This window comes from Emiliania huxleyi (assembly GCF_000372725.1).
Source record: "Emiliania huxleyi CCMP1516 unplaced genomic scaffold EMIHUscaffold_1, whole genome shotgun sequence".
Taxonomy (NCBI): Eukaryota; Haptophyta; order Isochrysidales; family Noelaerhabdaceae; genus Emiliania; species Emiliania huxleyi.
Window position 1 is genome coordinate 246522 of NW_005202428.1, and position 11674 is coordinate 258195.

At 66.0% G+C, this 11674-nt stretch overlaps 3 protein-coding genes across 3 annotated transcripts in view; 2 read left to right on the forward strand and 1 right to left on the reverse strand.

The window, feature by feature from the left end:
- Positions 1–2906: 2906 nt before the first annotated feature.
- Positions 2907–6175, forward strand: EMIHUDRAFT_447375 (hypothetical protein; the record flags this gene model as incomplete). Its single annotated transcript, XM_005793869.1, has 7 exons — positions 2907–3427; positions 3740–3905; positions 4160–4217; positions 4461–4491; positions 4658–4732; positions 4886–5036; positions 5521–6175. The coding sequence occupies 7 exons, from the start codon at positions 2907–2909 to the stop codon at positions 6118–6120; spliced, it is 1602 nt and encodes a 533-aa protein (XP_005793926.1). The 3' UTR covers positions 6121–6175.
- A 383-nt stretch (positions 6176–6558) lies between these two features.
- EMIHUDRAFT_193806 (hypothetical protein) lies at positions 6559–7053 on the reverse strand (the record flags this gene model as incomplete). The annotated part of the gene is made up of 1 exon (XM_005793870.1): positions 6559–7053. The coding sequence occupies one exon, from the start codon at positions 7051–7053 to the stop codon at positions 6559–6561; it is 495 nt and encodes a 164-aa protein (XP_005793927.1).
- A 3604-nt stretch (positions 7054–10657) lies between these two features.
- EMIHUDRAFT_447376 (hypothetical protein) overlaps positions 10658–11674 on the forward strand; it is a gene marked incomplete at both ends in the record, with an annotated part of 7069 nt that continues 6052 nt past the window's right edge. Inside the window, 2 exons of the mRNA XM_005793871.1 lie at positions 10658–11188; positions 11255–11353. Of these exons, the coding sequence (XP_005793928.1) occupies positions 10658–11188; positions 11255–11353 (630 nt within the window). The remainder of the gene's footprint in view (positions 11189–11254; positions 11354–11674) is intronic.

Sequence of the window (11674 nt, forward strand, 5' to 3'; positions counted from 1 at the left end):
GGGGCCGGCGCCTTCCTCAACGCCATCCCCATGCGTGATGATATGAAGATCATGGAGTCCTGCGTGGGCGATGCGCGTCACCGTTCAGCGCCGCCTTGGGCTCCCCCTTGATGTCGCCTGCCAGGCGGTGGAGGCAGGCAAGAGGGCACCCAGCGGCCAGCTACACGACGTCCTTGGCGACGCCGCGATGGTTAACCCTCGGTCAAAGCATGCTACAAGACACAAATTCCTACTCAAACCTTTGATCAAATGCCTCCGCTCGGCGTGGGGCATGATCATCGAGATGGAGCCGACTGCACACCTCAGTTACAGTAATCCAAAACAACCTGACGTGGCGGCGGCAAACATCGGCAGGGGGCACAGGCGCCCTGTTGCCGATTTGAAGCTCACGAGCTTGCTTGCGAGCAAGGGCAAGGACGCGGCCGGCGACGGAGAGCTCGGCTGGAAGGGGGCGTATGTTCGCTTCGGCAACACGGAGCCCGGGCTGCTCAATCTGGTCAAAGGGCGCGGCAAGTGGTCTCCGTCGGGAGCGACGGCAGCGGCGGTGGCGGAGGAGGAGGACGAGGAGGAGGGGGAGGGGGAGGAGGAGGAGGAGGAGGATGCCCCCAAGGGAAAGCTCCAGCAGCTGCCTGGCGATTACCGCTTTGCGCGGGAGCAATAAATAAATAAAGAAAACGGTCAAACTCTGAGACGAGATGGGATTTAGGGACGTGTGTCCCCATTTGCGCGGGAGCAGGATTGCGATCTACGTTTGTTTGATTTTGAGGCTTTCGGAGGCTTTGGAAAGGAGGTTCGCAGCACCCTGAGTGTGTGTGCCAGTCCGCGCCAGTCCGCGCCCTTGTCGTGCCAGTGTGCTAAGAAAGAAAGAAAACACACAACCCAAGGGAGGGATGGGAGAACGGCACGCCGCCACCACACAGGGATTTTAAGTGAGAGGCTTGTACCTCAAGAATTCTTTTCTTCGGCGAGAGAACTTCATTTTTTGAATTCTTTTCTTCGCGATGTCCACCCCGCCGCGCCGCTCGCGCCGCTCGCGCCGCCTCGCCCCCGCCGCCACAGCCGCTCCCTCGCCAGACACGCCGCCGCCCGCCCGCCTCCTCGACCTCCCCACGGACCTCCTCGTGCGCGTCGTCTCTCGCTGCGACCCCGTCGACATCGCTCGCGCCGCAGCCGTCTCGCTTCTCTTCCACGCCTCGCTTGCGGTGGAGGGCATCCGCTTGCGGGCGCAAGAGCGCGGCTACGAGCTGCCGGCGCAGCCAGAGGGCGAGAGGTGCGCCGTGCGGTGGCTGTGCGTTTCGGCGCTGCTGTGCGAGTCCAACCCGCCGGCGAGGGCGGCGGCAGGCCTTCATCACAGCCTCTTCATCGACGGCGAGGGGCGCCTCTCGTCGTGCGGCTCAGCGCTGTCATACTCTCCAGCCCTGCTGGGTCACGGCGAGGGCGTGACGCGGCTCAACTCTCCGACCCGCTTCCCGTCGACGCTGGGCGGCGAGCGCGCCGTGAGCGTGTCGGCAGCAGTCAACCACAGCCTCGCCCTCACTGCCGGCGGGGCCGTCTGGAGCTGGGGCAACGGTCTCTTGGGCCCGCTGGGCCACGGCGACGAGGAGGAGCAGTGGCAGCCAAAGAAAGTCGAGGCCTTGATTGGCCAGCGCGTCGTCGCCGTGTCGGCTGGAGGTCTGCACAGCCTCGCAATAACTGCCGATGGAGCCGTCCGGAGCTGGGGCCATGGAGGCGAAGGCCGGTTGGGCCACGGCGACGAGCAGTACCAGCTGGAGCCCAAGAAGGTCGAGGCCTTTGCTGGCCAGCACGTCGTCGCAGTGTCGGCTGGGTGGCAGCACAGCCTCGCCCTTACCGCCGACGGCGCCGTCTGGAGCTGGGGCAGTGGAGTCTTTGGCAAGCTGGGCCACGGCGACGAGCAGCGCCAGCTGCTGCCAAAGAAGGTCGAGGCGTTGGCTGGCCAGCGCGTCGTCGCTGTGTCGACTGGAGCCGAGCACAACCTCGCCCTCACCGCCGACGGCGCCGTTTGGTCCTGGGGCAGGGGAGGCTTGGGCCAGTTGGGCCACGGCGACCGGCAGCAGCAGCTGCTGCCCAAGAAGGTCGAGGCGTTGGCTGGGCGGCGCGTCGTCGCTGTCTCGCCTGGAGATGCCCACAGCCTCGCCCTCACCGCCGATGGCGCCGTCTGGAGCTGGGGCGGACGACACGGCCTGCTAGGCCACGGCGACGAGCAGCGCCAGCTGCTGCCGAAGAAGATCGAGGCCTTTGCTGGCCAGCGCGTCGTCGCTGTGTCGGCGGGAGATGTGCACAGCTTCGCCATCACCGCCGGCGGCGCCGTCTTCGCCTGGGGCAAGGGCGACGACGGCTGCCTAGGCCACGGAGATGACCTGTCGAACCAGCTGCTGCCCAAGAAGGTCGAGGCGTGGGCGCCGGGGCAGTGATGCAAGGCAAGTTTCCACTCCGCGGGCGTTTGTCGAACAGGTGTGTGTGCGTGCGAGGCGGCAAGGAGCCGAGGGAGAGCCCCGCCAGTATTTCTTTGTTAGTGCCAGTGCGCGCCAGTCCCGTGCCCAGTGTCGTGCGAGGGAGGGTGGTAAAATTCTGTTTGAGCTACGGCTTTAGACTTCGATGTTAATAGAAACAAGCGTCAACGCAAGCCAGAGGTACACACAACATGACGCCAAACACACGATTGCACACACCGCACCGCCCCCCGCCCCCCGCGACTGCCGCGCCTAGGTGGGAAGGATATGAGGAGAAAAAGAAAGAAAGAAAACGGACAAGCCAAGCGCCAAGGGAGGGATGGGATATACGACAGCGAAGAAAAGGAATCATTTTTCTTTTTCCGGAAGATGAATTTTCCATTCCATCACGCTCCTCTGCTTCGGTGGCGCGGGGCTCGGTGTCCTATCCGAGCGATGCCAAAGCCTCTCGCGCCAGGCCCGGTCGCCCTCCCGCTCGTGGGCGCCCTCCCACAGATCGGGCTCGGCATGCTCGCGCCCGGCGTCGCCGAGCAGCCGCACCGGCGCCTCGCTGCACTGTCGCAAACGTATGGCGACGTGATGACGGTCAACTTTGGGCGGGAGCCCTGGCTGGTCCTCTCCTCGCCCGAAGCTGTTCACGAGGCATTTGTGACCAAGGGCGGCGATTTCGCCGGCCGGCCTCAGGTGGCGTCCATGTCGCTCTCCGCGGGAAGCGGCAGGGCCGGCTTTGGCCGACCGCTGCCGGACGCGGGGCTTCGCGAGCTGCGCAGGGCCGCGTACTCAACGCTCTTCTCGGACGAGGCGGTCGCCGCCAAGCAGTCCGAACTCGAGGCGGAGGCGCACCTGCTCTCCGACCATCTCCTCGCCACGAGCGGGACAGGCGAGCCTCTCCGGCCGTCGCTGCGCCGGTGCGTCGGGAACATGGTGCTGCGCTTCGCCTTCTCGTCTCGCGTCCCGTACGCGAGCGAGGAGGGGGCCGCCGCGCCGCCCGCCCCAATCGCAGAGCTGCTGCGCCTGACCGAGGCAATCTGGGACAGCCTCGCCGCCACGCCCACGACCGTGCTCGACCTGCTCGGTGTCCTAGACGCCGAATACGTATTCATGTACCCCAACCAGCACTCGAGAGGACGCGTACTCAGCCGTAATCCGCTGTATTCAGCTGTGTGCAGCTGTATTCACTGTCTTCCTCTCCGTTGTATTCACGCAGTGCTCTGAATACACTGCACAATACCGTCTCCACGCCCTCATGTCGGCGTACTTCCACGTAGGCTCGGTGTGCCGTCCGACAACGCCGCACGCGAGCCGCTGAGGCGGCTCGTCGGCCAGAGAGACGCCGTGCTCCGGCAAGTCATCGCCGACCGGCGGGCGCAGCGGCGAGGGAGCGCCAGCGTCGCAGCCGCGTCGCCAGCGTCAGACATGCTCGACGTGCTCCTCGCATCCGACCGTAGAAGCGGAAGAGACGTACTCTAGTAGTCCGACCGGCGATCGAGAGGACACGGGTGCAGCTGTACTCTCATCTCCGTTCCTCTGCATTCACTGCATTCGCCTCCCTCGTCTTCGCGCGGTGCTCTGAACACACACTGCACAAGACGGTCTTCCCGCCCTGAGGTTGGTGGGTTCACAAGGCAGGTCTCCGACGGGGGGGTGTCCACCTAGCCTAACCCAGATCGTACCTTGCCTTACCTTAGGCCTCCGACCTGCCCGAGGCAGATGTGCTCTACGCGCTCGTCGATTTGTTCGTCGCGGGCGAGATCACCCGAGATCACCCGAGGTCACCCGAGGTCACCCGAGGTCACCCGAGGTCACCCGAGATCACCCGAGATTGTTTGTCGCGGGCGAGCCGCCACGCCACGTACACGCCACCCGCCTGCCACCCGCACCCGCACCTGCACCCCACCCGCCCTTTGCACCTGCACCCCACCCGCCCTCTGCACCTGCACCCCGAACCTGCACCCCACCCACAACGCGCCGTGTCTCCGCGCGCCGCAGGCGTCAGCACGGTCTCGACAACGCTCGAGTGGCGCCTCCTCCTAGATGGGGACCCGAACCCACCCCCCTACCCCCCTAGTAGCCGAACCTCTCGAGCGCCGCGTTGGTAGGCTCCTCCTACTCACCGCGAGATCACCCTAGCCCACCCGAGCTCACCCGAGATCACCGCGAGATCACCCGAGATCACCCGAGAGTAGGCTCCTCCTCCTCACCGCGAGCCAGCCGCTCGTCCAAGAGCGGGCTCGCTCCGACGCCCTCTGCGCCGGGTCGGGGTACGTCGCCACCGCGCGCCGCCGCCTCGCCTCGCTTCTTGCCCGCCGCAATCGACGCCCCGGCCCCATCGATGGCCAAGCCCCTTGCCCCCTCACCGCCGCCTCCCTCGCCCCCGCTCCCCCGCCCGCCACCGCGACCCCCCTTTTGATCAGGTACGTGGGCGCGCTCACAAAGGAGGTGCTCCGCGCTAAGCCGCCGCTCTTATTGCCACGCACGGCGACCGTGGAGACGAGCTTGCGCGGGTTCCGCGTGCCGAGGGGGTGTGTCGTCTACGTCAACAACTGGGCGCTCGCCCACTCGGAGGCGAGAGGAGCCGAGAGGAGCCGAGAGGAGCCGAGAGGCAGCCTAGAGGAGCCGAGAGGAGCCGGGAGGAGCCGAGAGGAGCCGAGAGGAGCCGAGAGGAGCCGAGAGGAGCCGAGAGGAGCCGGGAGGAGCCGAGAGGAGCCGAGAGGAGCCGAGAGGAGCCGAGAGGAGCCGAGAGGAGCCGAGATAGCCGAGAGGAGCCGAGGCGAGCCGAGAGGAGCCGAGAGGAGCCGAGAGGAGGCGAGAGGAGCCGAGAGGAGCCGAGAGGAGCCGAGAGGAGCCGAGATAGCCGAGGCGAGCCGAGGCGAGCCGAGGCGAGCCGAGGCGAGCCGAGGTGGTTGCCCGCTGTCCTCCAGTGCCCTCTCCTCCTCTGTCTCTCCCTCTGCCTCTCCCTCTGCCTCTGCAACGGGCGACGGGCGACCCGGCGGCGGCTCTCTCGCGACCCGGCCGAGCGCGACGCATGAGCCCGACGCGGCTGCGATAGGCGCACTGGCACGAGCCCTCTGCGTTTCGGCCGGAGCGGTGGCTGAGAGAGGAGCGCGGCGCGGCGCGCGGCGCGGCGTCGTGCAAGTTCATCCCCTTCTCGGTCGGCCAGCGGGCGTGCCCTGGCGTGCGGCTCGCCGAGGCGGAGCTGGAGGCGGCCTCACGCGTGCTGCTGCGCTCGCTGCGCTGGCGGCGGGCGGGGCGCCTCCCCGTCGACCTCGGCGAGGAGTACGGGCTCACGCTGGCGCCGGCCCTGAAACAGAGCCTTCGCTTCTCGCGGGTCGCGGGGGAGGCGGCCGGCGGCGGCGGCAGCGGACGGCGCGCGAGGGCCGCCGCGCCGACGATGAAGGTGGGCCGTGGCGGCGAGAGCGACGGGCGGCCTCGCCGCGCCACACGTCGGCAGCAGATCGCTAGTGTGGAGGAGGCGGGCGCGGTGGCGGGCGAGCGGCTGGCTGAAGCGGGCAGCGATCGGCGCGGCGGCTGGCGGGCGAGCAAGGCGAAGGGGAACCGACGCAACCGGCGCTACGAGAATCGGCTGCTACGAGGGGCGGTGGGGGAGTGGACGGGCGGCGAGCCAGATGATGATGCAGATAGCTCTTAGCTTTGGCGCGCAACACCCATCGGGCAAATGTTTGTATTATTACTATTCGACGGGGACGCCACCACCCTCGCCCAGGGATCTACAGTGCTGTCTTAAGGTCCGACGGGTTCGGCACCGGGCCGCACCGCTTGGCAGGCGCCGCCTCGGTATACAAAATGCGCCTGCGCGCTGCGCCGGGCGGACCCTCACAGATCACAGATCAGATCAACGAACTGTTCGCAACTGAAGCGTCCTCATATTAGTGATCGAGACTCCACTGTGGTCAGAGCAACGATCTAGACGTACACACAATGCGCGATCGAGACCGCGATCTACGACGTGCACACAACGCGCGAGAGGTGGCGTGTTAGTCTAAGGCGCCAGAGGCGGATCGGACGCTGGCTCGAGGCTAGGAAATGGGGGCGTCGGAGTCAATCGGAGAGTATGGTACGTGCGGCTTCAGGCAGCGGCACTGAGATTCGCTTCCGCGCTCAGCTTCTTGATAAGCTCCTTGTGTGTGTCATAGTTCTCCACTTCCGAAACGCCCGTCTCGGGGTCAACGTCGGCGGACAGCTTCCTGGCGAGCTTTCCCTCCACATGCGGGCGGTCCTCAATTTCGCTCAGCTTCTTGATGAGCTCCTTGTGTGTCTCAAAGTTCTCCTCTCCCGCACTTTCGCTCAGCTTCTTGATGAGCTCCTTGTGTGTCTCAAAGTTCTCCTCTCCCGCACTTTCGCTCAGCTTCTTGATGAGCTCCTTGTGTGTCTCAAAGTTCTCCTCTTCCTCGACGGACAGCTTCCTGGCGAGCTTTCCCTCCACATGCGGGCGGTCCTCACTTTCGCTCAGCTTCTTGATGAGCTCCTTGTGTGTCTCAAAGTTCTCCTCTCCCGCACTTTCGCTCAGCTTCTTGATGAGCTCCTTGTGTGTCTCATAGTTCTCCTCTTCCGCGGTCGCCATTGCAGTCCTGAGAGCGATCGAGCCGGCTGCGCCGTCGTCAAGACTTCGCCGATCCGATGGACGTCCCGCCCGGGGGTTGCAACTCGCGAGTCGCGCCCGCCGGGAGTGCCAGTGCGTGCCAGTCCCGTGCCAGTGTTGTGCGAGGGAGTTTGGTTGTGAATTCTCTTTCCTCGTGTGTATGCCCTGTGTTCCGCGAGCGTGTGCCCCGTCGTCCATGCTAGGACGTGTGTAACACTGACTGACTGACTTTGCAGCGGAGAGAGAGGGACAGAGCCGTGCGTGTGCTCTCCTCCAGTCCTCCTCCCTCTCAAGTCCACACCCAAAGACATGACCCATCCCGTCTCGAACACTCGGCGCGCACGCCGCCGAGGTCCGCAACGAGCTCGCGAGACAGCGCCTCCACGGACAGGCGCGCATGCACCGTCTCGAGCAGCGCTCGCGGCACCCCGAGCGGACCGCGGTCGCGCAGCAGCTCGGCGACCCCGTGGTCGAGCAGCTCGTGCAGCATCTCCCCCGTGACATTCACGAGCGGAACCGGCCGCAGCGCCGAAGTGAGGATGCCTCCGAGGCGCCGCGCGGAGAGGGACCCCGAGGAGTTGGCGCCGGCGCCGCCCACCGCCTCCTCGATGGCCGACGTGGCGATGAACAACATCCTAGCAAGTTCAGCTGCGGTTGGCCCATGGCCGTGGTAGACAAAGCGCGCAGCGCGTGAGCGGCTCTTGAGCGGCCAGTGCACAGCGGACTCGCGGATTGCGTCGAGCACGGCGGGTGGTGGCGGCCAGCGCGGGTACCTGCGGAAGCGGTGTGGGTTGCAGCCCGACCCCGTCCACGATCGCAGCCGTCCTCCGAGGTACTGCGCCTCTGAGAGGTTGCCCTGCGGCCCTCTCGCCACTGTTGTCAGGGCGTATGCGCGCGCCCGCAGCGCGCTGGCCAGGTCGGCGTCTGGCCAGAGGCACTCGGCCGCGTACCAGTGCGCCACCTCGGGGTTGAGAGGTGTCAATAGCTCCGCGTTCCCGCGCAGGCTCCACGACTCTCTCCCCGTCCGCTGCACGCTCACGTTCCACGAGCCGTCACCGCCTTGGCGCGGCGCCGGATCGAACCCGCGATGCATGTGGTACAGGAGGGGTGGAAAGGCGGGTTTGGTGGAGCCGCCGACGGCGCGGTGCACGTGCGCCCACTCGCCGCCGATCGTCTGGTTGGGCCCGGAGGGCTCGTCGGTGGGCGCTTTGAGGCCGTGTATGGCGACCGATAGGTTCGACGGGGCCGTCCATGCCATGCCGCCGGCGCGGTGTGAGTAGTGGTGGACTTTGGTCGCCGTCGTGTGTGCGACCGTCGCCTCGACGCCGCACATGATGAGCCATTGGCTGAGCTGCGTGTCGCACATGATCGACGCGAAGCTTGTCCCGACGCCTCCATGCGCCCCCGGGCAGAGCGTTCGCCGTCCCTCGCGTCGCGCCTCCCGCTCAACCTCGCGCAAGTAGGCGCACTCCTCGAAGAGCGCCGCCGCGAGGCTGCGGCCAAAGACGCCGAGCGGGCCTGTCGGGAAGGGGCCCAGCGTGCTCACCGGCCTCGCCGGCCCGAGACGTGCTCGCCGCCCCTTTCCAGGCTCCTCGGGCTGCCCTCCTCGAGCCGCCGCCTGCCAGGCACAGTCCCGGCTCACCGCCTGCCACGCCGCAATCTGCTGCGTGGCCGGAATACCGAGCCCGTAGAGGTCGAGGTCGCCAAGAAAGCAGCCCTGCGAGTTGCGCCTGTAGAGGAGAGGGCCGGGAGGGTTGGCAGGGCTTCCGTGAGGGAGGAACGAGAAGGCGGCACCGTTTGGCTTCGCCCCGGCACCGCTTGGAGGTCGAGACGCAGGACTCGCCCCCAGGCATGCGAGGCGTGAGCGCGGTTGGCCGCGTCGGCAGCGCCGCCACGGTCATGTGCCCGTACAACACATTCTCATGCTGCAGCAGGGCGCGCAGCTCCGCCGCGAGCACCTCGAGCTGCACATACGTGTCGTCCTCCGTCTTGCCAATGTACAACGCACCGGGCCAGCGAGAGAGGGCGTAGCGCATCCACGAGTGCAGCTTCTCCGTACACGAGCAACAGTTGAAGACGCCCTCACCGTCCAGACCCTCCAGCTCGACCAGATCGCCAAAGTGAGCCTCCTCCTCACGAAGCGCCTGGTGCTTGACGCGATCAGCCGCGCAGGCAGCGCCGTGACACCGGTCGAGCTGGGGTAGAATGCTGCCCACAACAAAGCGAAATACCGTCTCGTTGCGAGTGACGGTTCTGAGCGTCAGCATTGTCTTGCGCACTTGCCTCCTCCGGCCGGCGGCAAAGGGTGCAGATATCATGCCCATCGCCAGCAGCGGAGAGGGGTCGGCGGCGGGACGGTCGTCAGTGCTCCGAGCTACGGACCGCTCCTTGTGCAGCCCACGCCTGGCGGGCCAGGGAGAGAGGGGGCGGCGAGCCGGCATATACACATTGCGCCGGGTCGCTGACCATATGCTACGGGTCCCAAGTATGGGTTCGGGACGTATTCACACCTGAGGTGTGAACGTGATCCTGGATTTCTCCTTTCAGTGTGTTTCTTTTTCCCAGGGGGAGTGTGCGTACGTCCCAGTATGGATTGGTGGTGCGTGACAATGATTGCAGACCGATTGCAGCATATGTGGTGGAGAATCTGCGCGGGCGGTTAAACTCCTCATCTTTATCGCACGACACGCCCCACCTAAGTGTGTGTGTGTAAACTCACTCACTCACACCCACCTAAGACAAACTGCAGGTAACCTCGAAATCTGCACCTTGGATGGCTGCGCTCCCTGTTTCGCAGCCATCCGTGCTAAGTAACATGGCTGGAAATTTTGATCTCAGTTGGCCAGACGATTGATTGAGGAGAACCGCCTAGGAGGAGTCGCTGAAGGACGGGTAGTCGTCGATCATGCGGGGGGAGGAGGAGTCGGCGAGTAGCGGGGATGAGAAATGCCTGAGAGGGTGGGGAGGGAGGCGTGAGGCGCAAGGTGAGGGGCGTGGGGCGTGGGGCGCGGGGCGTGCGTGGGACGCGAGGCGTGAGGCGCAGGGCGTGGGGCGGGAGGGCGCGGGGGCAAGGAGTTGTGTGTGTGTGTGTGTGTGTGTGTGTCTGTATGGGGTAACCCGCGCACGGGGAAGCTTCACGGGTTCGAGTCGTCAAACTAAGCAGCGGAGGTATGCCGAGGGGGACCGGGAGGCGGTAAGTCGTCATCGCCCGGCGCTGCTTTGCAGCACCATGGCGATGACGCTAAGAGGTTCCTCTTTTCCGCCCCCCCCGCAAGGCGCGCGATACAAATACCAAGAATCGATCGGCATGTATGTGAACACCGTGATCTGTGATCTGTAAGGGTCCGCCCGCAGGCGCATTTTGTGTACCGAGGGCGAGGCGGTGCCCGGTGCCGAACCTGGACCTTAAGACAGCATTGTAGATCCCTGGGCGAGGGTGGTGAACAAACACTCCCTTTGTTCTCTTCTCATAAAATCGGAGGGTCGGCCCACGGGGGGACTTCGTGAACTGAAGCGACCCAACGATTTTATGAGTGGCGAAAGTCCACCCTACCACTCTGTAGCCGAACCCAGTCGCCTTCCGATGATGGTGGAAAGGGCGATGGGTGAAAGGGCGCCGCGCGACGAGGACAGGGGCTCCCGTGTCAGATCTGGCGGCAGCAGCAGCGCACCCTCCCCGGGCATCCTGCTGGCCATCTCGGGTCCCTATGCCGAGCGCAACTTCCAGATTCCGGCCGCGGGCGGCCTCATCGGGCGTTCGCGAAAGTGCACGCTCTCGCTGCTGCACGACTGTGAGGTGAGCCACAACCACGCGCTGCTGGAGGTGGTGCGCGGCCACCTCTGCATCCGCGACGTCGGCTCCACCTTTGGCACCTACCTGAACGACAAGCGCCTCTCAGAGCCCAAGCGCGCCTCCGAGGCGCACAAGCTCAAGCCGTGCGACTGCATCAAGGTGGGGCAGACCTGCCTGCGGTGGAGGCCGGCGCAGGTGCTCCGCTCCTCGTTCGACGTGTCGGTGCCGCGGGAGCCCATGCCGCTCACCGAGGTGGGATCGACTGTGCGCGCGCGCGCCTCCGCCGGCCCTGCGGCACCCGGGCCGACGCAGCTCAACTTTGTGGCGAGGCTGCTGTCGAGCGAGGGGCGGCTGTGAACAGCGTCTCTTCACACCTGTTGCTGTGAACAGGCGAGGCTTCTGTCGAGCGAGGGGCGGGCGGCAGGGCCGGACTCGCTCTCGCGCATGCTGCTCGCCCTCAAGACCTTTGAGGCGCAGCACGTGGATGCGGTCGCGGCGCTCAGAAAGGCGCCGTCAAAGCCCTTGTGTTGCCGCTGAGCTAGTCCCCTCCCCCGGTCGCCTAGCCTCTGCGCTGCCTGGCGAACGCCTGTATGCCATGCGCGCGGACCACGCTTGCGTGGATGCGTGGCTGGCAGGCTGACCCGTGTGCGAGGTCACCCGCGCACGGGGAAGCTTGTCGCCCCACCGCAGCACGCCGCACCGCACCACTCACTTGCACATCACTCACTTGCCGCCGCACGCCTCTGCGCACCGCACGCACGCAGCGCCGGGTGGCCTGGAGCGGGGGGTGCTTGCAGCTGCCCCCGCGTC